The sequence below is a fragment of the Mytilus edulis genome, chromosome 3 (genome assembly GCF_963676685.1).
Source record: "Mytilus edulis chromosome 3, xbMytEdul2.2, whole genome shotgun sequence".
NCBI lineage: Eukaryota > Metazoa > Mollusca > Bivalvia > Mytilida > Mytilidae > Mytilus > Mytilus edulis.
The window spans coordinates 21,674,093-21,701,952 of record NC_092346.1 but is presented as its reverse complement, the minus strand read 5'-3'; the positions used below and the strand labels follow the sequence as shown (position 1 = coordinate 21,701,952).

Here is a 27,860-nt window from a genome sequence, read left to right as displayed (position 1 = left end):
CTTACTCACAGGGAAACTTTTATTAATTTTGGAACAGTCTCCGTGACATGATCTTTTAGTTAATGGATATCATTAAGTATGTGCTAACATAATCTTCCTTGCACAAACACTTGTTTTTTTTTTATATACTCATGAGATGTGAAAATAGTGTGCCACTATTGTTTGGTCTAAAGTCAGGACTACTTTAGGTAACATAGCTGTTTAATATTATACAAAGATTCCTTTTTATATAAATGCACCATATTCAAGGCACATATGAAAATTCCTTATTAAATCACTCTTTACACAGAAAACTCATCAGTTGTGATTTATATGATACAAGTCAAAATACTTATAGCAGTGTATTAAAACCATTTTGATTATTTCAGTTGGAAGGATGGTCTAGCATTCTGTGCCTTAATCCATAGACATCGTCCTGAGTTAATAGATTATTACAAGCTTTCAAGGGTAAACACACTGCACCCCTGATGTTAATTCTGTTAGTTTGCAGAACCCATGTAATATCTCCTATTTTAGAGGAAAAACGAGATGTTCTGTTGCATGCATTTTTATTTCATAGAGTGAAAAAAATAGAAAGTATGAACTTATGACAATGAAGTGATAAATATTCAAGAAGCTAAAAATAATAAACTATAAAAAATATACCTAGATTTTGTGTTTTATGTTTGGAACGTTTTGCTATGAAATTTGTTCAATATATCTTTCTATTTAAAAGGAAAAAAAATGATATTTTGTGTTATCAGTAAAACTTTGAAATTAGCCTAACTTGATCATTGTCATTCTCTGATTGCTTGTTTATTTGTGCTTGGATAAAATAGTGTTGGTTCTGGTTATCTGAAATCTATTTTTAGTTATCCCCATTCTGCACTAGATTTTGATTAATATGTCTTATTCTTGACTTGTCCTCAATTTCTCAAACATGAAATATAATTTTTGAAACTTACTTTACAGATTTTTTTAAAAGTCTATTAAAAACACTTTAGTTCCAAAAAGACAAATATTGTTCAAAGATATCTATACCAGAATCTCACAAAAAATTTCAAGCACTCTAAAAGAATTGAATCTGAGTTAAGCATGTATTGAAATCTTGTTTTTCAGTTATTTAAAATGTCTATTACCAGTACATGTCTGTCATTTTGTAAACAGAAATTTTATTCATATTGATCTTTTGATGATAAAAACCATGAACATTTCATCATGTCATTAAATCTAACTAATGCAGAAGAATTTTATGCATGTTGTTTTGAGAGTGATCATTAGAAAGTAAAACAAATGACAGACATGTAATTAATCAGAACCACATAGTACAAAATCCTTAACCCAGCATGTATTTGCTTTTTGTCTTCAGCTTTAAGGATGGACTGGCATTTTGTGCCTTGATTCATAGACATCGTCCAGATTTAATAGATTACCACAAATTATCAAAGGTGAGTGAAGGAAGCCATGTTTAACTACAGAAAAAACCCCAACAACTTTCAACTCAACAAGAGTAACTAGTTAAATACATTTTTTATGGAATTGAAAGTCATAACTTGGTTGTATTGTATATCCTAAGTAAGAAAAAGATCAAACAAAAAGCAATGTTTTATGAATGACCTTTGATCTTCCAAATTTGAGGAATTTTCAAATACATTTATTTTAAGAGTTAGTTTAGCCAGAAAGTTCATTTCTTTGATCTACAATTATAGTAACATTCTTTTTATGCCCCGTTGGTAAGGGAGGGGCATTAAGTTTTACCCTTGTCGGTCTGTACATATGTCCCTAAGTTTGTTTCTATTCTCTCACTTTAGTTTGCCTCAACCAAATATGAAACCTACACAATGCTGATACCTAACAACACAAGATCAAGTGTGATATTGGGTGGCTTCACTATAACTGTTAAAGAGTTATGCCCCTTTACCAATAGAAAAAATGCTGATTTTTGTTTCCATTCTCTAACATTAGTTTGCCTCAATCAAATGTTATGAAACTTATACACAATGCTTATAACATAATACAGATAAGTTCGAAATTGGATGCCCCTTTATGAACATTAAAATTGCTGAATTTTGTTTTCATTCTCTAACTTTAATATGCCTCAACCAAATGTTCTGAAACTTGTACACCATGCTTATTACCACAAAATACAGATCAAATAGCGTCACTTTTATCATTTTTATATGACCGCAAATTTTGAAAAAATTTTCGTCATATATTGCTATCACGTTGGCGTCGTCGTCGTCGTCCGAATACTTTTAGTTTTCGCACTCTAACTTTAGTAAAAATTAATAAAAATCTATGAAATTTTAATACAAGGTTTATGACCATAAAAGGAAGGTTGGTATTGATTTTGGGAGTTTTGGTCCCAACATTTTAGGAATTAGGGGCCAAAAAGGGCCCAAATAAGCATTTTCTTGGTTTTCGCACTATAACTTTAGTTTAAGTTAATAGAAATCTATGAAATTTTGACACAAGGTTGATGACCACAAAAGAAAGGTTGGGATTGATTTTAGGAGTTTAGGTCCCAACAGTTTAGGAATTAGGAGCCAAAAAAGGACCCAAATAAGCATTTTTCTTGGTTTTCGCACCATAACGTTAGTATAAGTTAATAGAAATCTATGAAATTTAAACACAAGGTTAATGACCATAAAAGGAAGGTTGGTATTGATTTTGGGAGTTTTGGTCCCAACAGTTTAGGAAAAAGGGGCCCAAAGGGTCCAAAATTAAACTTTGTTTGATTTCATCAAAATTGAATAATTGGGGTTCTTTGATATGCCGAATCTAACTGTGTATGTAGATTCTTAACTTTTGGTCATGTTTTCAAATTGGTCTACATTAAGGTCCAAAGGGTCCATAATTAAACTTAGTTTGATTTTGACAAAAAATGAATCGTCTGGGTTCTTTGATATGTTGAATCTAAAAATGTACTTAGATTCTTGATTATTGGCCCAGTTTTCAAGTTGGTCCAAATCTGGGTCCAAAATTAAACTTTTTTGATTTCATCAAAAATTGAATAAATGGGGTTCTTTGATATGCCAAATCTAACTGTGTATGTAGATTCTTCATTTTTGGTCCCGTTTTCAAATTGGCCTACATTAAGGTCCAAAGGGTCCAAAATTAAACTAAGTTTGATTTTAACAAAAATTAAATTCTTGGGCCTCTTTGATATGCTGAATCTAAACATGTACTTAGATTTTTGATTATGGGCCCAGTTTTCAAGTTGGTCCAAATCAGGATCTAAAATTATTATATTAAGTATTGTGCAATAGCAAGTCTTTTCAATTGCACAGTATTGTGCAATGGCAAGAAATATCTAATTTCACAATATTGTGAAATAGCAATTTTTTTTTTAATTAGAGTTATCTTTCTTTGTCCAAAATAGTAAGCAAGAAATATCTTATTGCAAGAATTTTTTTTAATTGGAGTTATCTTTCTTTGTCCAGAATCAACTTAAATCTTTGTTATATACAATATACAATGTATATTCACTTTTTACTACCAACTGATAAATTTAAATAATCTTTACCATTCAGTGATAACAAGCAGTTTTTTTACATCTTAATATTTTATGATGTATTTAAATGAGTAGTTATTGTTGCAAACTCCATTAGAATATTTTAATTGAGATTAGTTTTGGAATAAGGGAAAGGGGGATGTGATTAAAAAATTGGGTTCAATTTTTCTCATTTGAAATTTCATAAATAAAAAGAAAATTTCTTCAAACATTTTTTGAGAGGATTAATATTGAACAGCATAGTAAATTGCTCTAAGAGAAAACAAAAATTTTAAGTTCATTAGAACACATTCATTCTGTGTCAGAAACCTATGCTGTGTCAACTATTCAATCACAATCCAAATTTAGAGCTGAATCCAGCTTGAATGTTGTGTCCATACTTGCCCCAACCGTTCAGGGTTCAACCTCTGCGGTCGTATAAAGCTACGCCCTGCGAAGCATCTGGTTCATTTATGTCCTCTTAATAACTTTATACGATAAGCAAGCAGGGGCATCACATTCACAATTTTTTTTTCAGTTGTTGCTTATCCTTTTTTCGCTGCCGATTTATTTTTTTGCCAAATTTGTGCATTTACCTTTTGCCAGCATGCATTGAATTAACCTTGTGTTCAGCAAATGGCTGATATTTTTTAGAAATGCAAATTTTATAATAGTTCTGATTACTTGTTGTGAATTACTAACACTTTTGTAGAAAAATTTTTTATACAAAATAACTGATTTATTAATACATATGAGTATGATAGCAAAACACACCAATGAACAAAAACATTTAATAATAATATTATAGGATAATTTAAAAAATAACAAAAAATCGATACAATAATACTTATAATACTCATTTGGTTTCAAGTGACATTTGATCTTTATGTTATCTCATTTTGTTTTTTTCTGGATCTAAGTAAAATTGCTCACTGTAGTCAGTTTAATTTGGAGAAAGTTTTATTGCCACTCATGGTAAATTCCAAAAAGACCCCACACACTAGGGGAAATATTTTAACAACTATTATTTACCAAGCAATAAATTTGTGTAAATCATTAGTGAAAGTTCATACTGGATTCAACAAATATTCTCATTCATAGAGTTCAATGGATCGCACATCCAAAATTGCTGGCTTCAACAACTTAAATCTAGATATATTTAAGCACATGTAAAAACCTGTATGGTAAATTTATAGTATCAGAAGTGTTGATTGGTATAAGAAAAGATTGAACTTTATAGTATAAATAAATCTGTCATTAATATTATGTTCTCATAGTGAATTAATGAAGAAACAAGGATGTACATGTGTAATAGGAGTATGATTCTTATAATATAATAAATGATCGTATTTTCAATTCATCAGGAAAATCCTTTAGAGAACTTAAACACAGCATTCAATGTAGCAGAACAGCACTTAGATATTCCAAGAATGTTGGATCCAGAAGGTAACTATTATGTGTTCATATTTAGGATTTCTGTTCTTTATCCATGTTCATATACTTTTTATTTAGTTTAGATAAAAATGAGAGACTAGACTTATATATGCAGTTTTCATCAAGTGTCATCAAAAATTGAAATTGTTATTAGGTCACTGAGTGAGGAACCCTTAATAATAGGTCAATGAAATTTGATAGGCAGTTGCCTTACTATTTGATCTTTTGATCTTTTGATTATGAAAATAATTTGCCCTCTCTATCAACTTTTTAAATTTTTTACAGGTCTTATATGTTCAATTTCAACATTTAACTATCAAAAAGTACACAGTGGAGAAATATCTCTGTAGCAATAATTTATAAACCTGGAATTTAATTTATTATCAATAAAAGAATATCTTTTACTCAAACATGTTTTAATTATTATACGACCGCAAATTTTGAAAATTTTTTTGTCGTATATTGCTATCACGTTGGCGTCGTCGTCCGAATACTTTTAGTTTTCGCACTCTAACTTTAGTAAAAGTGAATAGAAATCTATGAAATTTTAACACAAGGTTTATGACCACAAAAGGAAGGTGGGGATTGATTTTGGGAGTTTTGGTCCCATCATTTTAGGAATTAGGGGCCAAAAAGGGCCCAAATAAGCATTTTCTTGGTTTTCGCACTCTAACTTTAGTTTAAGTTAATAGAAATCTATGAAATTTTGACAAATGGTTTATGACCACAAAAGAAAGGTTGGGATTGATTTTGGGAGTTTTGGTTCCAACAGTTTAGGAATTGGGGCCAAAAAAGAGCCCAAATAAGCATTATTCTTGGTTTTTGCACAATAACTTTAGTTTAAGTAAATAGAAATCAATGAGATTTTGGGAGTTGAGGTCCCAACAGTTTAGGAATTAGGGGCCAAAAAGGGACCCAAATAAGCATTTTTCTTGGTTTTCACACCATTACTTTAGTATAAGTAAATAGAAATCTATGAAATTTAAACACAAGGTTTATGACCATAAAAGGAAGGTTGGTATTGATTTTGGGAGTTTTGGTCCAAACAGTTTAGGAATAAAGGGCCCAAAGGGTCCAAAATTAAACTTTGTTTGATTTCATCAAAAATTGAATAATTGGGGTTCTTTGATATGCCGACGCTAACTGTGTTTGTAGATTCTTAATTTTCGGTTCCGTTTTCAAATTGTTCTACATTAAGGTCCAAAGGGTCCGAAATTAAACTTAGTTTGATTTTAACAAAAAATGAATCCTTGGGGTTTTTGGATATGCTGAATCTAAAAATGTACTTAGATTTTTTATTATTGGCCCAGTTTTCAAGTTGGTCCAAATCGGGGTCCAAATTTAAACTTTGTTTGATTTCATCAAAAATTGAATAATTGGGGTTCTTTGATATGCCAAATCTAACTGTGTATGTAGATTCTTAATTTTTGGTCCCGTTTTAAAATTGGACTACATTAAAGTCCAAAGGGTCCAAAATTAAACTAAGTTTGATTTTAACAAAAATTGAATTCTTGGGCCTCTTTGATATGCTGAATCTAAACTTGTACTTAGATTTTTGATTATGGGCCCAGTTTTCAAGTTGGTCCAAATCAGGATCCAAAATTATTATATTAAGTATTGTGCAATAGCAAGAAATTTTCATTTGCACAGTATTCAGCAATAGCAAGAAATCTTCAATTGCACAGTATTGTGCAATAGCAAGAAATCTTCAATTGCACAGTATTGTGCAATAGCAAATATTTTCAATTGCACAGTATTGCACAATAGCAAGAAATATTTAATTGCATAATATGTGCAATAGCAAGAAATTCCAATTGGATTTCAATTGGAGTTATCTTTCTTTGTCCAGAATAGTAGTTGAATCAACTTAAATCATTGTTTTATACAATATACAATGTATATTCACTTTTACTACCAACTGATAGATTAAAACAATCTTTACCATTCAGTGATAACATGTCAAGCACTTTTTTTACATTTTAATATTTTATGATGTATTTAATTGAGTGGTTATTGTTGCAAACTTCATTAGAAATTTGAATTGAGATCAGTTTTGAAATAAGGGAAAGGGGGATGTGAAAAAAAAATTTCAGATTTCATAAATAAAAAGAAAATTTCTTCAAACATTTTTTTGAGAGGATTAATAGTCAACAGCATAGTGAATTGCTCAAAGGCAAAAAAAAAATTTTAAGTTCATTAGACCACATTCATTCTGTGTCAGAAACCTATGCTGTGTCAAGTATTTAATCACAATCCAAATTTAGAGCTGAATCCAGCTTGAATGTTGTGTCCATACTTGCCCCAACCGTTCAGGGTTCAACCTCTGCGGTCGTATAAAGCTGCGCCCTGCGGAGCATCTGGTTTTTTATGTTTTAATCTTATTTTTTTTAAATTTGAATTTTTATTTAAAATGTCAACAACAATTTTATCAGTCTTGAGTCAGAACAAATCTTTATTGTAATCAGTTAATAACAGTTTGGAAATTTTTCTTCCAGATATGGTAAATTCAGTGAAACCAGATGAAAGATCAGTGATGACCTATGTATCAGCATATTATCATGCATTCTCTGGTGCACAACAGGTAAATTGTATTATCATGCATTCTCTGGTGCAAAACAGGTAAATTGTCATTGTATATAATCATGCATTCTCTGGTGCACAACAGGTAAATTGGGATTGTAAAGTTGACCATATGATTGTGGTACATATCAATGAGACAGCAACCAAACAACACATCAATAACTAAACAGACATTTAGTGGTACCAAGCTCTGAATGAACAAAGTCTCATCAAGTCTAGAATGTTACAGACACTTTCAAAGATCTGCCATAAAAATACTCCTTCAAGAACAAAGAACAATAAGATATGAATTGAGAATACTGCAGATACTATATCTGGATTAAAAATAGCACACAAAATGTTTATAATATGAGTAATAACATCAGGGTTTCCACTGGCGGTCGCCATTTTCGCAATTTGCGATGATGTATGATATGACAAATTGATATGGTTAAATGGCTTCTGCCACATGTCACAAAAGGAATTTATTAGCCACTTTGCGACGCACGTGTTTGAAGCAAATTTTTTACGCTTCCTCTCCTTCTTTCAAGGATAGTCTAGAAGAGAAAATTGTTGTTATGACGAAAAATGTTCAAAAGCAAGAAAGGTCTCTGATTTAAAACTTTTATCATTTAACTTTCATATAGATCATTGATATGAGTGGGTATTTCAAAGTCGTTTCAGTTACACACATGTTTCAAGCATATAGTTTTACTTGTTTACGATGGTCTAGAAAAGAAAACTGTCGTTATGAAGAAATCTATTCAAAAGGTTGACATGAGAGTAACCCTTCAATGTAATGACTACACCTCACACGAGGGATCAATTCCAAGTGATAAGATGCTTCGTTTTGTTGTAAAAAACACTTCTTATTTAGGGGTGGCTGGAACAAAAGGAAAATTTTAAAGGAAAATATATTTGTGTTACTTGGCGAAAAAATTAATAAAGTGGCGAAAGAGGTGGCGAAAATAATTGACCCAGGGGAAACCCTGAATAACATATTAAAGAAAGAAGGTGGGATCAAGTTCTATTAATCTTACATATTTGAAAAGCAGACACCTTAAAATAATACTGAGAAATGCAAATGGTACAAGTCAAAATTGTTTCTAAAGATAAACAGCTTTTTTTTCTTCATAAAAAGACGAGATCAAAATGTAGGGTGCATTTAGTGTTGCAATTAATCTATTGAAAACATTTCAACCTAAAAAAAAAAGGAATTGTTCTCTGCTGCATTAAAATAGATATAAATGACTTTCTTTTTCTTATAGCATTCTTGTCTCCATTTTGGGAAGGAGGTCTTGAGGTCTACACCCCCTGAATATAAATAAGACATAGAAGTTGGTATCGGGATTTTTTTCTCTGCTAAGCACACAGTATTTAAGGATTTAGCCCAAAAACAGGTTAAGAGTAGTGTGTATTTGTTAGTTGTGTAGGGTGACATGTTTAGGAGAAATGGAAGTGTAGATAAAATACAAGTAGGTTAGTTGTGTAGGGTGACATGTTTTGGAGAATAGAAGTGTAGATAAAATACAAGTAGGTTCAAAATCATATTACATCAACATGTTCACATTAACATCTAATATTAATATTTATTACAGGCAGAAACAGCCGCTAATAGAATCTGTAAGGTTCTTAAAGTCAATCAAGAAAATGAAAGATTGATGGAAGAATATGAAAGACTAGCCAGTGATGTAAGTATTGAAATTAAAAAAAAAATCTACGAACTTTTGTACAATTTATATATCCGTGAGCAGTTACTGGTATTGTTTGATATTTTTTTAGTTATTAGCAATCCTGGTTTATGACAAACAACATCTGCCTCATTGCACAACAAGATGAATTCCAAGAGTTTGGTTTATTTCTTAGTTTCATTATTTCATAAAAAGTAGCAAACAACAAAGTATTTCTGTGACAAGAACAAAGTTACATTTCATTTGAAATCAAAGTGTAACTTAATTTCTCTGGTAGACTATGGACACATTTCAAAAAATTTGATATTGAATATTGACCTTGTGAATTTCTTTGAGCATTTTACTTTTTGGATAGTGGTGATGATCTGTGTAGTAAGATTAGGTGCCAAGTCATGCTTTATTAAAGCATTATATTTTTTTGTGGACTTTAAAAACTTTAAAGACACAGATTGTAGTTGTTTGTTTACTGTGTATCAATCATGAAAATTCAAAATAAAAGACCTGCTGTATATTTCATTTGTTTAAGATATTTAAATTTATTTTATGTCTGTTTTGATTCACAAACAGTATTATAAATAAATGATATGAAATCAAATTTTGGAATTACTTTTCAAATGATATTGTTTTCTTCAGCTTCTTGAATGGATCAAGAAAACCACACCATGGTTAGAAAACAGAACAACAGATAACACCTTACCTGGTACTCAACGCAAATTAGAAGAATTCCGTGATTACAGACGGAAACATAAACCTCCCAAATTAGAAGATAAAGCTAGGCTAGAAAACAGTTTTAACACATTACAAACTCGGTTAAGGCTGAGCAACAGACCAGCTTATCTACCAACAGAAGGAAAAATGGTCTCAGTAAGTAAACAAGCAGGACTGGGAAGGTCTTTAATGTAAGAAGTGGTCAACACCCCAAAAAAATATATATGGTAGTATGTAGATTTTGTAAAACCACAAAATCTACTACTAAATTAAGGGGTTTCATTTCATGAATATAATTATTACATCTCATTAGACATTGAAAATGGGCTAATGCAGTATAAAGCAACCAACAATCAATCTGACAATCATTGAGAATGGCAGGATTTGTTGAAAACTTATGTTAGATGGGTAGATAACTAGAAGTTGTTAATTAATTTCCTTCAAACAGTTGAAATTACATATTATTGCACTAAAAGTTTATAACAATCATTTAATTTAAATATCATGGAATTTAAGGGCTAATATAGACCCTTTGTGAACTAACTCTTTTAAATTGACTTCTCAAGATAAAATTTACTTTCTCAAGCATTATTGTAGAAGGAAAAAATGCTTGAGAAAGTGAATTATATCTTGAGAAGGAAATATTGTCTTGAAACACCTTGTTATAATTTGCTTCAGTCACAGATACAGCAATTCTTTCATTTGAAGGTTTTTTTTGTGAAAATGAGATTACTTTATATACTTTGTTCTTCTTTTGTATAGGATATTGCAAATGCTTGGAAAGGCTTAGAACTAGCAGAAAAAGGCTTTGAAGAATGGCTCCTCTCTGAATTACAAAGGTTTGTAATTTATATATGTGTTTCATATTGTAATGTATGATGTTTGTTCTATTTTTGTCGAGCCTTCGACTTTAGTCGAAAAAGCGAGACTAAGCGATCCTACTTTCCGTTGGCGGCGGCTTCCACAAATATTCACTCTGTGGTTAAAGTTTTGAAATTTTGATAACTTTCTTAAACTATACTGGATTTCTACCAAACTTGGACAGAAGCTTGTTTATGATCATAAGATAGTATTCAGAAGTAAATTTTGTAAAAATAAAATTCCATTTTTTCTGTATTTTACTTATAAATGGACTTTGTTTTTTTCTGCAGGGAAACATTACATTCACTCTGTGGTTAAAGTGTTTAGAATTTTAATAACTTTCTTAAACTATCCTTGGTTTGAACCAAACTTTGAGAGAAGCTTGTTTATGATCATAAGATAGTATCCAGAAGTAAACTTGTAAAAATATAAATCCATTTTTTCCGTATTTTACTTTTAAATGGACTTAGTTTTTCTGCAGGGAAACATTACATTCACTCTGTGGTTAAAGTTTTTAAAATTTTAATAACTTTCTTAAACTATCCTGGGTTTGTACCAAACTTGGACAGAAGCTTATTTATGATCATAAGATAGTATCCAGAAGTAAATATTGTAAAAATATAAATCCATTTTTTCTGTATTTTACTTTTAAATGGACTTAGATTTTCTTCCAGTTAACATAACATACAGTCGGCAGTTAAAGTTTCCAAAACATTAATTAGATTCATTAACTATCCTAGATTTTTACCAAACTTGGACAGAAGTTTCGTAAAATCAAAAGATAGTATCAAGAGGAATATTTTTATTGATTTTTTTCCTCATTTTTTGTTGAGCCTGCGATTTACAGCAAAAGTAGGCGCACTGGGTTCCGCAGAACCCTTACAAATTTTTATTTGAACAACACTGGATATTTGTGTTAGCTGAATCAGAAGTCAACTGTAAGATGCCTTATATATCAAAATAGTTGCTGTACACTGTCAAAACTTTGTCTCTTTGATTGAAGACAATTTATGAACGAATTGGTGGATTTTAATGACCTTGACGCTGATATTTAACATTCCTTACTGATTTGGAGAACAGGTCAATTCTCAACATATCAGTATTTAAATCTTTAGATACTCACAATATTTCACAAATGCATAAAAAACATGAACAAATTGGAATTCAGATATGTGATTACAAAATTTTTAAATCTCTCAGCTGCACCAAGTGCCAATAACCATTGTCACTCCCATATGATGAAAACAAGATGTATATATATTAAAAATGTAATAAATATTTGTAAAAAACATCAGACTTTAAGTTTAATTTAATTGACATGTGTAAAATTGAGAAGGGATTGAATTTACCACTGTGTGTCTATGCCTCAAGTTTAACCCTTTCATAGCTTATGGATTATGATTTGCAGGTTAGAACGTTTAGATCACCTTGCCCAGAAGTTTCGACACAGATGTGAAATTCATGAAGAATGGGCTGAAGGAAAAGAAGATATGTTGCAAAGTCAAGATTATCTTAAATGTAGACTAAATGAATTGAAGGTAATTATTATGGTTAAAGCTCAGAATTGAAAGTTCTATTTCATTTGTATAAAGAGAAACCAGCCATTAATTAAATCTTGGCAATATTAGTTTAATTTATTAGCTGAATTAAGCTTTGAACTAGCTTTCAGTAATTTTTAGTACTCTTAGATCACCACTTCATGCATGTGGGTTTTTGTCGAGCCTTTGAATTTAGTTGAAAAAGTAAGACATAGCTATCCTACATTCTGTTGGCAGGGGCAACACATATTCACTCTGTGGTTAAAGTTTTTGAAATTTTAATGACTTTCTTAAACTATCCTGGATTTCTTCTAAAATTGGACAGAAGCATTTTTATGATCACAAGTTAGTATCCAGAAGTAAATTTTGTAACAATAAAATTCCATTTTTTCTGTATTCTACTTATAAGTGGACTTAGAAAGCATAACATTCACTCTGTTGTTCAAGTTTTTAAGATTTTAATAACTTTCTTAAACTATCCTGGATTTGCACCAAACTTGCACATTAGCTTGTTTCTGATCAAAAACTAATATCTAGAAGGTAATTTTGTTATCTGTATTTTACTTAAAAATGGACTTAGTTTTTCTTCCAGTTAACATTACATACAGTCAGCAGTTAAAGTTATTTAAACATTAATAAGATTCGTAAACTATTCTGGATTTTTACCAAATTTGGACAGAAGCTTCTTACAATCAAAAGATAGCATTGAGAGGAATATTTTTATTGATTATTTTATTCATTTTTGTTGAATCTGCGATTAACAGCAAAAGTTGGCAAGACATTGGGTTCCATGGAACCCTTACAATTTTTTTTGGACAAAGATTTGCATTCTATATAGCCTTTATAGAAGAGTTAAAATAATACTTATAGTTAAAGTTATTGTATCTTTTGATAGGCAATGAAAAAGAAACATGAAGCTTTTGAAAGTGACCTGGCAGCACATCAAGATAGAGTAGAACAAATTGCAGCTATTGCTCAAGAATTAAAGTAAGTTTCATTGGCTGTAATGGTTAACAGGCAAACATTACATTTTATACTATAAATTATCAAGAACAATTCCAGCCAGTCAATACTATGATACTATTAGAAGCCCATTTAGTAATGGTTGGTCTTGATCTTGCTATAAGTTGTGTTCTCTTTTAGTTCTTCAACATTGAAAAGTTGAGATGAAGTACATCAATTATAGCACTGCACCTTCAATTGACTAACAGAGTCAAATCAAAGACCTAAAAATTGGTATTTGATACTTCTAAGCTAAGCATTTAGCATTAAGTAGTACTTGGTTTGATAATGCTTCACCAGAAGAGGAAGATATTAATTCTAGGTCAATAGGGTCAAGGTCAAAGTAGCTACCTAAAGACTGATATCTTTAAAAAAAAAAAAAAAAAATAAAAAAAAATGTGTATGTTATCTTTTAATCAGTATACCAACCATGGTTCAATGATTTCTCATGGGGTGAATTCTATAGGTCATGGTCAGATCAGGTATAGATAGACTTGGTTTAAGTAATGTTCAGAATGTTATGTTTTAACCATTTGTCCATGAATTGTCTCCACACTTTATAATCTTTATTGCTTAACTCCCCAAATTAGTACCTGACAAACTATTTTTGTGCTACAATTCATTAAGATCTGATATAGTGCTTCTGTAATTTTACAATAATAATTTTCATGTTTTTCAGTGTTTTACATTATCATGATGTTCAAACAGTCAATACAAGGTGTCAAGTGAGTAAATATTTAAGAAGTATTCACTAGAACTATAATTGAAGTACTAATTCAGTGTTCTCCCCAAGAATTTCAGCACAATGGTATGCTTGGTAAAAGTCATGTGTTGAGAAAAAAATTTAAAACAACTTGTTATAAATTTCATGTGCCAAAGCTTCTTTCTTGATTTACCTCTAACTGACCTAACTGGAGAAATAGTTTGAGTAAAACTCAAGTTTACACCTTTACTGAAGAAAAAGATTGATTAAAAATTAAGTTTACACCTTGAATGGAGAAAAAGATTGATTAAAAATTCAGTTTACACCTTGATGAAGAAAAAGATTGATTAATAATTAAGTTTACACCTTGAATGGAGAAAAAGATTGATTAAAAATTAAGTTTACACCTTGACTGGAGAAAAAGTTTTGAGTAAAATTTAAGTTTACACCTTGACTGGAGAAAATGATTGATTAAAAGTGAAGTTGCACCTTGACTGGAGAAATATTTTTGAGTAAAACTTAAGTTACAACTTTACTGGAGAAACATTTTTGAGTAAAACTTAAGTTACAACTTGACTGGAGAAATATTTTTGAGTAAATCTTAAGTTTACACATAGATTGCAAAAAACTTATATTTACACCTTGACTGGAGAAAAGAATTGCTAACTTTTTCGCTTTGTTTTATAGCTCATCTGCGATCAGTGGGACAGACTAGGAACATTGACGGCACAAAGACGTCAAGGATTAGAGGTAAATAATAGCTGACTTCTTCATTCTAGTAACACATAATCAATTAATTGGTTGATACTTTTTTTATAGTTTTTAAGAAAGTTTAAATGAGCTTTTTTTGACTCACTCAGTGAAATGATCTGTGTTCAAATTAAGTTAAAGATTTAGAAAATTAACAACTGAAAATATGTTGATTATTTACCCGTGATTTTCAAGAGTATCCTTTTGATATAAATTTATGAAATTCATATAACATTTACGTTTTTCCGAATAAGTTTAACATTTTTTAACTTTGCTATTACAGGAAGCTGAAAAAATATTAGAAAAAATAGATCAACTTTATTTAGATTTTGCCAAACGTGCTGCAGTAAGTATTTTGTCAATATATTTGTCTATTCTAAATAACAGCTGTGTAAACTGACCTTGACCTTTTATTGATGGTTCATTTATGAATGATATGTTTCCCTTTTTCAGTCAGTTTCTCAGTTACTGTAAGTAATTATTCAACAACATATGGGCTTTAGGATCATGTATGTCAGACATGAGTTAGCTAAGCTTGGCTTCATTTTCATAGTTATTCATTGATTTACACAAAGTGATCTTTATAAATTTGATATAATTATTCTGTAGAATGGTTCTAGAGTGTTTATATTGAATTATACATAGGAGACAATTCAGCATGTCTACTCTTGTATCAAATATTATATTGAACTATTTTAATAAACATTAATTTCTCATCATAAATAACCTGAGAGATTTGGGAGTCACCACCTTGTCATGTGTGTTTACAGCTCATGATGTTTATAGTTGTTGATGTTTTTTTTTATTTTTCAGCCATTCAACAATTGGTTAGATGGTGCTAAAGAAGATTTACTAGATATGTTTATAGTTCACAGTATTGAAGAAATTCAAGTAAGTGAGAATGGATGGTCTGTATTATTGTATATTAACCATCTCATAAAAATTGGTTCTCAGTACAACTTTCTACAGTGTTAAGAATTTCAGCAAGATTTTAAATTCAAAATAAGATCACACAAACCTTAATGGTTTTTTGTTGGGGAAATATATATTAAAGGGGATGTTTATTTCTCTAATTTTTGTGCTATTTACACATTTCCTGACCGGTGTGAGAAAAATATTTCATCTCACTAGTGAAAAATCTGTTCTCGGCAAATGATTAGTCGGAATTTGATTGTTTTGTTTTCTTCTGAATTTTCCTATTGTGACACCATGAAAAAAGCGGTAATGCCTGATGACAATGCATATTAAGATTACAAGTTTCTGAAAACCTTTGAAAAAGAAGGTTAAAATCATTGGAGAAACAGATTCCAACACTATAACTCGTGTATTATGATATTTCTCCACTCCCGACAGTTAAAATTTAGTTATTTAAAGAGCTCGGCAAGCTTTGCTCTTAAAATAATAAAAATTAACTCTCTCTGCAGTGAAGGAATCTATATAATGTCAATGAGACAGCATACCAAAAGCAAACAGCGAGGACGTTAAGAGGTCTTCAACAACTGACAAGTGTGTATACAATATATAACACTAATTCATCTAAAAAAATTGACACATTCTACATATAATGAAACATTTTTGGACCTGGAAATATGCATAAAGGTTCCAAATACTTGTAAATACTTCTTTTATATGTTGTTCTTATTGACCAGGGTTGGAAAAAACTGGGAAAACGCTGAATTTACTGTGGTTTAATTGGGTAATATCTATGAAAACTGGCCTAAATCTTCAAGAGGATTCAGTTGTTTATTACAAATACATTGATGAAGCAGAGACATCATCTGTGTCCCATGGACAAATATTTATTTTTCTAGACCCAGTTATTTTATATTTTTCTAGACCCAGTTATTTTATATTTTACGTATTCACCTCAATTTATTTTTAGGATTTAGTAGAAGCACATGAACAATTCAAAGGAACTTTAGGTGAAGCTGACAAAGAATTTAATTCTATAATGAACTTGGCTAATGAAGTACAGAGATTATGTCAACAGTATGGGTTAACGTTGAGAGAGAATCCATACACCACAGTCAGTCCATCAGTTAGTATACTTATTATCTCAGGCTTATGCAGACATACAGTTAATTTAAGAATAACAAACAGTAGAAGAAATAAGCATCCTTAGCAGGCCTACAACTACTAATAAGGTCTTATCATTTCATCATCATTTGGCTTCAGTAAGCTTTGGTTTGGTGGATGCATATTTAAAAAAGAAATATTTTTTGTATCTCTGAGACCAGACAAAGTCAATACTGTTAGGATTATCAAGTCTTTATTTTTTCTGTTTTTTTAACTTGTTAGATTTTTTCAAATGATTGAAAAAGATGTGTGTATGTTTTCTCACTCAGGTACTGAATTAAAGAAATAGCAACCGCAAACAGCAAGAAAACTAAATCACAGATCAATATAAATAAAATAATATCCAATGATTTCAAAGATGTTTCTAGGTTTAATTTTGATCACAATCCATTTTATTGTTGAAGTGCTATTTATGATTGTTGAAAATAATTGCTTAGTTTTATGCTTGTTTTCCTTCCATAGGAGGTTAGTATACAGTGTAGTATACAGTGTAAGTTAGTTGTCATCTACTGAACTGTCATGGTTGTAATGTAGGTGTACTTTATTATCTTAAGGATGTTCTCTACTCTTGTTTTTTACTTTTTGTCAGATATTCAGAATTCTCTTGTTTTATCCATTTCCTTTTATAATTTTATTACATATATTTAAAAGGGCCATTTTTAAAAATCTTATAAAATCCTTATTTTTTTTTCATAGTTCTAGAAAATTGATGACAATGACAATTGGATGAAAAATTACGAGAAAGAATCAATTCCCACCTTCAACGGCTTATAACTCAAAAATATTGATATGAACCAATCTTTTTATTATGCTTTTTAAGTTCCATTAATTATACACTTTCATGACTTTCTATTAATAAGTCTTTTCAAGAGATTGTTATTATGAAACAAAGAAGAGCATTCTTAAAGGCTTTTTTTGTTAGATTATTTGAAATTGTTGTCTAAATATTCCTCACTTTGTATCTTGCAAACAAGAAATTTTAATCTACACAAATTTGAGAGGACAAAAATAGGATAAGAAAATTGAGAGAGCTATATAATCTTCTCCCCCTGTGTAGAATTGAATGGACACATCATGACAGTTCAGCATATCTGTAGCTTCATTTCATCTAACTTTCATTTTCATCCACTAAACAGTGCAGAACTATATATTGTTAGCAACTCTGAAAAGAGTAGACTGGTGCAAGTGATAATTTTTAACAAATGTAAAATTTATGTTGTTGGGTATTGGGTAAACTTAAACCTTATTGAAATACATGCTGCATTAATGGTATAATAATGAAATCTGTACTTATGTTTTTAAATCCATAAAATATATCATTATGGAGTTTGCTAATATTTTGGATCTACCATTAATGCAACATTGCATTCTTTAAGAGAGTAGTACATGTAACAAAAATGAATGGCTCTATATTGCAGCATCAACTCTTTGTAATAAAAGCAATAACATAAATGATGACGGGTCAGTTAAAGTTAGCAGGAATTTTATAAATTATGTACAATGTACATCTCTGCTTAAAACTTTATTCTACTTCCTGATCAACAGCCTCAATGTGTGAATATTCTGCCACTGTGGAGATTGAAGTTCAGGGTTCTTATTGCCATTTATTCATTTATAACATGAATGGTTTATTAATTAAGTTAAGTCACTGAAGTAAATCTTTTGAAATTATGAAATGCATCATGAACTACAAAATACTGATTCAAGTATGGTGTATCTTGAATATCTAACTCTTGAGAATTACAGACCCTATTTATCAAAATATGTTTTCTGAATTGGTATTAAAATTCTCCTTATTCAATTCATTTCCTTTCATAAATTTGTTTTGCAGATCTGATATTTTACTAATTTTAGTTTAAATGAAAATTTGGATATTTTTTTTTATATTTTGTGGACAAGTATCATTTAAACTTAAAACTTTAATTTCTATTGAACAAATTTCATCATATTTTCACACAATGTAAAAGAACCTAAAACACAGGTGAATTAAGTTTTTTGCTTACTTGACATTTTCTGTTGGGCCTTGCCACTGCAAAATCTTGTATTCTACCATTACAGTGATAACCCATATATGTATGGCAAATCCTTGATTTTAGATATCTGTGATTACCCAATTTTAATTCATTGTTCTTTTGTTGGTGGTTTTTTTTTTTTTAACAATTGTTGACATGTTTGTTTTAAGAAAATCCCTGCCTTTTTAGTTTGAAGAAATCATTTTTCAAGTAAAATAAATGTTGGAATTGACTAAATTTTATAGAATTATTGGAGACTTAATAAAAAAAAAACCAACAATATTTCCAATAGAAATTAATGCAATTATTGGAGCCTTTCATTTGTTTAACTAACCATATGATGTTGCATATATGTATAACCATGTCAATCTGTTATAAAATGTCAATTATTTACTAACATCTATATGATATACAGGTAAAAGGATGTAAAGAATTTTTGGTGTTGTTTTGGTGTACAATTATATATGTCCTAAATTTAGGTTCATTTCTTATTTATATACTATAAAACCAAGTAACTGTTGTGTTAGAAAACTTAAACAACAAAATATCAGAAAAGCTTTTCACATCTGAAGATTTCAATTCTATTTTAATATACTTTGAACATGTTTATTATGTATGAGTAAGATATTGTCAAAAGAAATATACTATTAATATTCTTTATTATTTTCTTGTAAACAACAATTTAGATATTTTGATCCAAAAATCTGTAAACAAGATTAAATTTTCATTTAAACATTTGAAGAAAAAGATATTGGTTTACATGAATTGTATTGGTTTTAAAAATAAGTTTATTGTAACAATTGTAAAGCTTGATTGATAGATTGATTGATTGATTGTTGCTTGCTGAACATTAAATGGAAAATATTGCATGCATATTAAGGACAAGAACAAATTAACATTAACAGGCTCTGTTAGGTGGGACAACAAGGGTGAATGAAGGGAAATTTTGGGAAATATGGATGTGTTTGATAGGGACAACTTTGAAGGAAGAGTTTCACTGCTAGAAAAGATGGCCATATACACTCTTGTCGGTTTATTAGCAATTATAGAAATTATAGGATTCCTGATACAAAAACAGTTTCCACCACAGATTTAAAGATTGCTTATTATGTCCACTCTATTACAAACCTCAGTTGAGTTATATCATATGCTGCTGTTGTTATCCTTGTATACGTCATGATTGCACTAAAATTCTGGCTTGTATCAATTTTATTTTTTGTCACTGGTGTTCTAAGAGCATCTGTTTGACTGTTTATAACTTGTTTTAAATGATATTTTCTTTTCTAAGGACATCTCTAATAAATGGGGAGAAGTCAAACAGTTAGTTCCCAAGAGAGATAGAACATTACATGATGAAAGAATTAAACAAGAAAATAATGAGAGACTTAGAAGACAGTTTGCACAAAAAGCAAACATTGTTGGACCTTGGATAGAGAATCAGCTAGATGGTGTTGCATCAATTGGTGTTGCAGCTAGAACCTCTCTGGAAGAGCAACTGAACAAACTTCGTCAATTTGAAAAAGCAACAGATTCATACAGAGTTCATATGAATGAACTTGAAAGATACAATGAGGTAAGTCGCATAGCAATGTTGAATAGATGACAGTACAGATATAGCATTATAAAAGTGGGGGCTATTTAGTAAAAACCTTGTTCGTGCTGATTTCCAAAACATATTTTCCTCACAAAAATAACTGATTAGTATTACTTCATATTTCGTATGTTGACACTGGTAAGGTGTGAGCACTTTTCAGATCTTTCAGGTGCCTGCTTCCTGTTGGTTGATAATTTTTCAATAATTTGAATATACTGAAAAAATTTCATCATGCATTGCTCAGAAACTTTCATATAATTTTTGTCACACTTTTTTCAATTCTCAACAGAATGACTTCATATTTGGTCAGCACCTAAATAGTAATGAGTAGTAAGATGTGTGCCCTTATTTTATCTTTCAGAAATCTTATTCCTGTAATCAGATGATTTGAGTTATGAAAGGGATTAAACTTAACATGACAATCATTAACATGTGCATTCTTGTTTAATGCTGCAAAAATAAAAAGCAATTTGTTTAAGGCAGAAGAGACCAGTATAAAATAATCGTTTAAAATTTTTTGATTTTGTGAGAACAAATTTGCTATGAAGTTACATTGCTGGATAAGTTATTGTAGAATGATATCAATCACTGCTTGTTACTTTCAGGAAGTACAGGAATCTTTGATATTCGAGAACAGATACACACACTACACAATGGAGGTAAGGATTATTGATCAGCAGTTAACTTTGTGTCAGAAATCATTGGAAAGAATAAAAATAAAATTAGCAGCCAACAGTACTAATGAATTAGTTTATTTAAAAAATTGCAAGGTGACAAAATTTGGGCTGTAGGAGCATATTTGTAGCTTACAGTTATTGTTTTAAAAAGAATTTAGTCTATTGGAATGACTTACAGGGAACATAAAGTTAACATGTTTAATACAAACAAAAGACAATTATTTTGGAAATTAAAACAGTAATAACAGAATAAATAAAAGACCTGTTGTCAAAAAATGATATCTTACTATGTATTTCAGACACTCCGTGTTGGATGGGAGCAATTGTTAACAGCGATTGCCAGAAACATCAATGAAGTAGAAAACCAGGTAAGTCTTTTGTCTGCCTAAGGAGCAGAAATTTGTTTACAATAGCTTTTTATATATTGCTCTTTGATGGTCAGCTGTGGGCCAAATCGTTTTACTCCTTGCAATCTGTTAGCCTATGTAAAAACTGTAAAAGACCAAAATTAACAACAATACAAGATCTACACTAGTGAGTGGAAGAAATATTCTGGGATATTATTTGTACTGAAAGAAATATTTCAGTATTTGTTCCTTACAGAGTAAAGGATATAGAATATATGGTCCAACAGAAACAGATATAAAAGCATGATTTATAACAATGTTTCCAGAGGAACAAACATGCCTTGAAAATCTAGACAACATGGCCTTGATGGCTAAAAAAAACATAATGCAAGAATTGTCTTGCAACTTTAATACCCTAACAAAAAGGTAAAATTATACAATTACAAAAAATCAAAATGACAAGATCTGCCGACTCCCAATTTTCATGTTTTGCCTTTTATCATAAGAACTATAATACAGTAAAAAAAAAAATCAACTGCACAATACTGTACACACAAAAATGCTAATATGAGACGAACCGTTAGATGATTCCTGAAGGTGTTTAAATCCTTAAATGACTATTTTTATATGTTTTGAATTATCTCAGTGGAGCATCTTAGTTGTCAACTATCATATGAAACACATGCAGAATTTTTTATATGATGATTTTTGAAAAAAAATGCTGGACAAGTCTAAATTGACAGTGGACGAATAAATGCCAAGTGGTGATATTATTTACATTTTGATAAGTTTGTTTTATAATATAATTTTGGCCTATTTACAGATATTGACAAGAGACTCTAAAGGCATCAGTGAAGAACAGATGAATGAATTTAGAGTATCATTTAATCACTTTGATAAAAACAGATCGCGGCGATTAGAACCTAAAGAATTCAAAGCTTGTCTGGTCAGTCTGGGTTATAATATCAGGGATGATAGACAGGTAAGAAAATACAAATATAGTATTTAAGATTTTTAGTCTCACAATTACATTGGACAAGATTTGGAAATTTTACAAATTGGGACTTGGATGAGAGTGTTGTCTTGTTGGCAATCAAACCACATCTTTTTATATCTAGATAGTCCCATGATTTACTAGGCTACTACATACCTGTCATTATCAGGTATTGTCCTTAATGACAATTAGAAAAAAAATCATAAAATTATCTATGCTATTGAATGAGAAGACCACATTTTGTGTGTTGCTTCTCTTCCTTCTGCAATAAATTAATCATGCCTCTGTGTCCTAAAGATACAATGTGGCATTTATCATCCTTGCTTATGATTATTCAGTTTGGGTCATTTTGGGAGGAAAACAAAAATAAAGGTGTCTGGATATTGTTTCCATCATCGGACTGACTTTTGAGTCATAAAAGACTTCAGTTTAAGACTATTATAATTACACATAATTTTCATTAACTCAAATTATTTAGCAGAGGGGGGATAGGACCTTTTTTGGGACTCTGGGATCGGGCGTTTTTAAGCTCTGGATTTCAGGATTGACCCTTTCAGGATCCGGGAATTCTTTATTCGATTTTCAGGATTTTGGGATTATGTTGTTTGTAAGCTTGGGATTTCATTTTTTTAAGCCGGCGAATTCGGAATCAGGACCCCTCCTACCCTCCCTCATTTAGCTCCCTCTATCGGCCAGTGTTGATCGATAGTGAGTCTGAATAAAACAACTGGATTAGTTGTGTTAAATTTTCATAAATACTGTGGATATGACAATTATTTTGAGTGTTATTCAGTATACTATGATCATACATATACTATATATTAAGTGGGAACTTATGCAAAAAAGTGATTTCTATATACTTAAATGTTTAGTAAAGACCATTCATTTATTATTATAGAAGCAATCTGGACAAACCAGTCATTTGAGTCTTTCGTCATTGTTGAAAATGCAAGTACGTGACACTGGCTCTGTAGGGCCTCTAGTTATTACAGTTATGAATAAATTTTAGAATGTTTAAATAAGTGCATTACTTATTTCAGGGAGATGCAGATTTCCAGAGAATTATGTCAATAGTTGATCCTAACAATTCTGGCTATGTAACATTTGAAGCCTTCCTTGACTTCATGACTAGAGAAACCGCTGATACTGATACTGCTGAACAAGTTATGCAATCATTTAAAATATTGGCCGGTGATAAGGTAAGAAGTTTAATGTGATATTCTTGACTGTCTTTTTGTTCTTTTTCTATCAACATTATCAATGGAACTATGTTCTAGTGTTGTCTTTAACAATGTCATCATTCAGTAATATTATCAAACATTTTATAAAAAAAAAACTGTTTTAGAAGATTTTTTAAGATATTTTCCTTACTTTAATTTGTGAATTCTAGGGTTTATAATTACAGTTCTAACATGATTTGTTTTTTTATGAATGAAGTATCCGACGCCATAGAATGATGACGTAATAATTTAAGCTGTTTACGGGAAAAACATGCTTCTGATACCAAAAATCATCACAAGGAAACGTAAACAAACAAAGCTAAAATCAGCCCATTTTTTTTATACATAGACGACATATTAGTAAATTGTCATTAAAATTCATCCAAATATATCAAAATATGTTAGAGCATGTCAATAATTCTGTTTGCTCAGTTCTTTTACACCAAACTAAAAGTGCGGATATTTATGGGAACGGCAAGTATTTGCCTCTACCTAGGAGGCTTTGATCCAAAAGAATTGCCGTATTTGTCCTATTAGTATTGAAATAATTCAAAATATCGGCATAAAGGGCCAACCCGTGGTAAGATCTAGATATATCCAAGCCCCCATGAATTATTTCTTAAATAAACATTATTGATAAAAAAAATGTATCTGATTTAGATGGAACGTAAAGAAAATAAAGAAGAAAAAGCATCCTTTTTTTGTCAAAGTTGAAGGTTGCTGTTGCTAGAGTTTTTCTAAAAGGTTTTAAAGGAAATTTCTAGATGAAATCTCAACTAAGGCTTTTAGTCTATTCATGAATATTATCATGTATCTCCAGATCTGATGGGCTAATCAGATTCATGGGAGTCCCTGCCTTGTTGCTTAGAAGAGAGTTTTAAATTTTTATTGTGTAAGACTGTCAGATGTTGGTTGATACTAGCTTTGTAGTTATTATAAGTGATGAAATTCAACGAAATGAATTAAAGTCTTATTATTATAATATATTCCTTTTGTTGATACTAGCTTTGTAGTTATTATAAGTGATGAAACTCAACAAAATGAATTAAAGTCTTATTATTATAATATATTCCTTTTGTTGATACTAGCTTTGTAGTTATTATAAGTGATGAAATTCAACGAAATGAATTAAAGTCTTATTGTTATAATATATTCCTTTTGTTGTATTTTGTAGCCTTTCATCACTGCACAGATCCTCAGACAAGAGCTGCCACCAGATCAAGCTGAATACTGTATCCAGAGAATGGCACCATACACTGGACGTGATGCTGTCCCTGGAGCACTCGATTACATGTCCTTCTCGACGGCACTGTATGGAGAAAGTGATCTATAAACCATGTTTTCATCACATATTACCTTCAATGGTCTTGCAGCATAGACATCCTTATTTTTACTGACTAGCATGATTTACTTTGTCATGACATATGTACGAGCAAGATATATTTCAATTTGTATTTTTATCAGATTTCTGTAAAGTTCAGAAAAAGCATGTTAGTTGCTGTATAGTTAAAATGAAAGCAATAGATTGTAGAACTGTGGATTCTGTGCTGCATCCCTGTCAAAGGTTTTGTCTGGTACCCAGATGGATGTATATGCAGACAACCTTACTGTTCATGCTATACATATAAGTATATTCCAGGTTTATTTTTAGGGGTATGGAGACTTTCAAAAATATTTATAGTAACACAATCAAAAACATTGAGGGTGAAGAATCTGAAATATACCTGTACATTTTGATATATTTATTTTATTATTACAAATTTAATATGGTATTTATATCATGATTTAAAACCTAACCAACTCAGAAAAAAATGTCCCAAATGTCTCTTTTGTCTAGTATGGATTTAAAAGAGTATTTACTAATTAACTAACTCTGATTAGAAATGGACAATTATGGGAAGGATGGATAATGTTAATACCATATATTGGCAATTGTGTTTTTATACATTGGTTATTGTTGATATTTTAATATATATTGCAATATATGAACATTGTTAAAGATATTTCAAGACTCAAGTTACTTGAACAAGAAATACATGGACCTATATCCTATGTTAATTTAGTAATGGTGCTTGTTACACTCTTATAGATGTATATATATATGTATAACATTTTCAGTTTTATTTATTCTATTATTTTAGTTGGAGCAAGCTTTGCCTTAAATAATAACCTAGCAGTTTGTGCCATACTGACTGGCAGGGTATTTAATAAACAGACAAATCCAAGTCTATAACAAGCTGGCCTGTGTTATGTTTACTTTTATGAACATGTAATTCTGTAGTATATCTTGTTATAAGATAATTCTGTTCAGTTTTGTAAAAATTATGCATAACTGTCCACTTTTACAAGGTAGAACTATGCAATTTAATAGATAATTCCTGTAACTTGAGTCTTGTAATGGTCTATTCAAGATGAAGAATATTGTCTGTGAAATAAGTTACGCAAGCGTCTTTATGGAACTTTGGTGCATGTTCCATTCATTTGTACAGGGTGGGAAACTTTTAATTAGTTACAAAATGGAAACCTGCAATTTTTTATTCTGTAATCAAATGAGTATATTTTTGTTAACATATACTTGTTTTATATTTAAGTTATAACCCACATTTATTTTCGTTCTGTGAATACCTTTAGTTTTACAACCTATGATTATGAATAGGTGCCTCCTTTATGACATTAAGTCAGTGTTTCCTCTTTACTTTTGTGATTATGCATATGGAGGACTTATCTACTTACTAGAGTCAATCAAAAGATTATATTTTAAAGTGTGATATGATGTGACCTTTAACCCACATTAAAGGCCTAAACGGTCACTGTCAGGGATGTTTAGGATTATTTTTACCTTAGAATGTATTCTTCATTGGAAATGACAGTTTGTAAAAATGAGAGTAACCTTGTAAAAGTATAAAATAATTTTTAAAATTTTAACATTTTAATTTGTAAAATTGCCAAAAAACGGGTGTAACCATTGTCCTGTTGTCAACTATAAATGGGTAATGTGTCTGTGTGTGTGTCTGTATGCTATATGCTTATTTAGCTTAATGGCCAGCTTGTACAAACTACCATCATGGTCTTGGTTTATAAGAATCCAATAAAGTCTTTCTACCCACCATTTGTTTCATTTATCAATGAAAGTTCTGCAGTGACTGAACAATGAAGCTAGTTGCATGTTTGATAATTTTAGCTTATCCTCACTCGGGGAGATATTCATGATATTCTCTTATTTATTTTAAAAGTAGCATTCATCATGACTCAACAAAAGTCACATCAGTTTCTTCCAATATTATAATTCTAACAAATTGTAGATAAAGAAAAAATAAGTGTACAAATATTATTCTGTGATATAAACCCATGATACCAGCTTCACAACAAATGTTTGTGGAAAAAACCTAGAACGGGCATCCTTTAACCCAAATTTGTTGGAAGATAACAGTTTTGAGGTCTTTTTATTCTGTAACATCTATTTGTACCTTTAAATTGTATTTAAGCAAATTCTATAAAGCTTGGTAATATTTGTTTTTAAGCTGGTGTATTGCTATACTGTCATCTCTGTGGAAATGACTGTCTTGTTTTTATTTTCATTTAATGATAGAATAAGCACAGTAGTTGTTTCTTTGGCTTTTCCTGTTAAAGTTTTTTTTTCGTGTAATGTTACAGATTATGTTGAGTTGTCTTCAAGTTAATCTACTTTTAAAATATTTTTTTAATTAAATTTCATTTGGTTTGACCAACTTGATACATTTCAAGTAAATATTTTGTACTTTATTCATTCCTTTTAATGGATACAATTATACCTGTGAAATAAAATTTAAATGTGAAACCATGTAACACTGGAGTAAAACTTTAATTGCATTTCTTGGTAAATTAAAATGACAGTAGTTTTGCAAATTTCGGAAAAAGATGAGTAAGAATCAAATCAAGATGACCAACATGAACTGAAGAAAACCCTTGAACCTCAATAGGAACCGGCAGGTTAGCCTCTCCTGCTATGTACACATTAAACCATGTGAATTCAAACTCAGTAAAAATGTCACAATCAAGAAGACATCAAATTGCAGATTAGACTTATCTGGTATCTTTTGATCAAATATGGTGTAAACACGTCACACTACTGACTACTTTCTGTCTTGTGTGTTGAGACCAGGACATATATTGTTTAACTAATTCAATAAGTACTGTAAAGCTTATGTAGTGTCGATTTCAATTGTTCTTGTGAAAGTAAAAC

The 27,860-nt window shown here is 30.4% G+C and overlaps 1 protein-coding gene across 2 annotated transcripts in view; it reads left to right on the top strand.

Annotated features, from left to right (window-relative positions):
- LOC139514208 (alpha-actinin, sarcomeric-like) overlaps positions 1–26,745 on the top strand; it is a 36,105-nt gene extending 9,360 nt beyond the window's left edge. Inside the window, exons 5-23 of one of the 2 annotated variants that reach the window (XM_071303031.1) lie at positions 1,349–1,427; positions 4,837–4,918; positions 7,402–7,487; positions 9,064–9,156; positions 9,790–10,020; positions 10,627–10,703; positions 12,134–12,263; positions 13,159–13,250; positions 13,945–13,990; positions 14,656–14,718; positions 15,002–15,064; positions 15,532–15,609; positions 16,601–16,756; positions 20,095–20,379; positions 21,006–21,059; positions 21,377–21,445; positions 22,248–22,406; positions 23,459–23,617; positions 24,813–26,745. In XM_071303031.1, coding sequence (XP_071159132.1) covers positions 1,349–1,427; positions 4,837–4,918; positions 7,402–7,487; positions 9,064–9,156; positions 9,790–10,020; positions 10,627–10,703; positions 12,134–12,263; positions 13,159–13,250; positions 13,945–13,990; positions 14,656–14,718; positions 15,002–15,064; positions 15,532–15,609; positions 16,601–16,756; positions 20,095–20,379; positions 21,006–21,059; positions 21,377–21,445; positions 22,248–22,406; positions 23,459–23,617; positions 24,813–24,971 — 2,161 coding nt within the window. In that variant the 3' untranslated portion in view covers positions 24,972–26,745. Of the gene's footprint in view, positions 1–368; positions 448–1,348; positions 1,428–4,836; positions 4,919–7,401; positions 7,488–9,063; positions 9,157–9,789; positions 10,021–10,626; positions 10,704–12,133; positions 12,264–13,158; positions 13,251–13,944; positions 13,991–14,655; positions 14,719–15,001; positions 15,065–15,531; positions 15,610–16,600; positions 16,757–20,094; positions 20,380–21,005; positions 21,060–21,376; positions 21,446–22,247; positions 22,407–23,458; positions 23,618–24,812 lie in introns of both variants that reach the window. The other variant, XM_071303032.1, reaches the window with a different exon arrangement.
- The last annotated feature ends 1,115 nt before the right edge of the window (positions 26,746–27,860 follow it).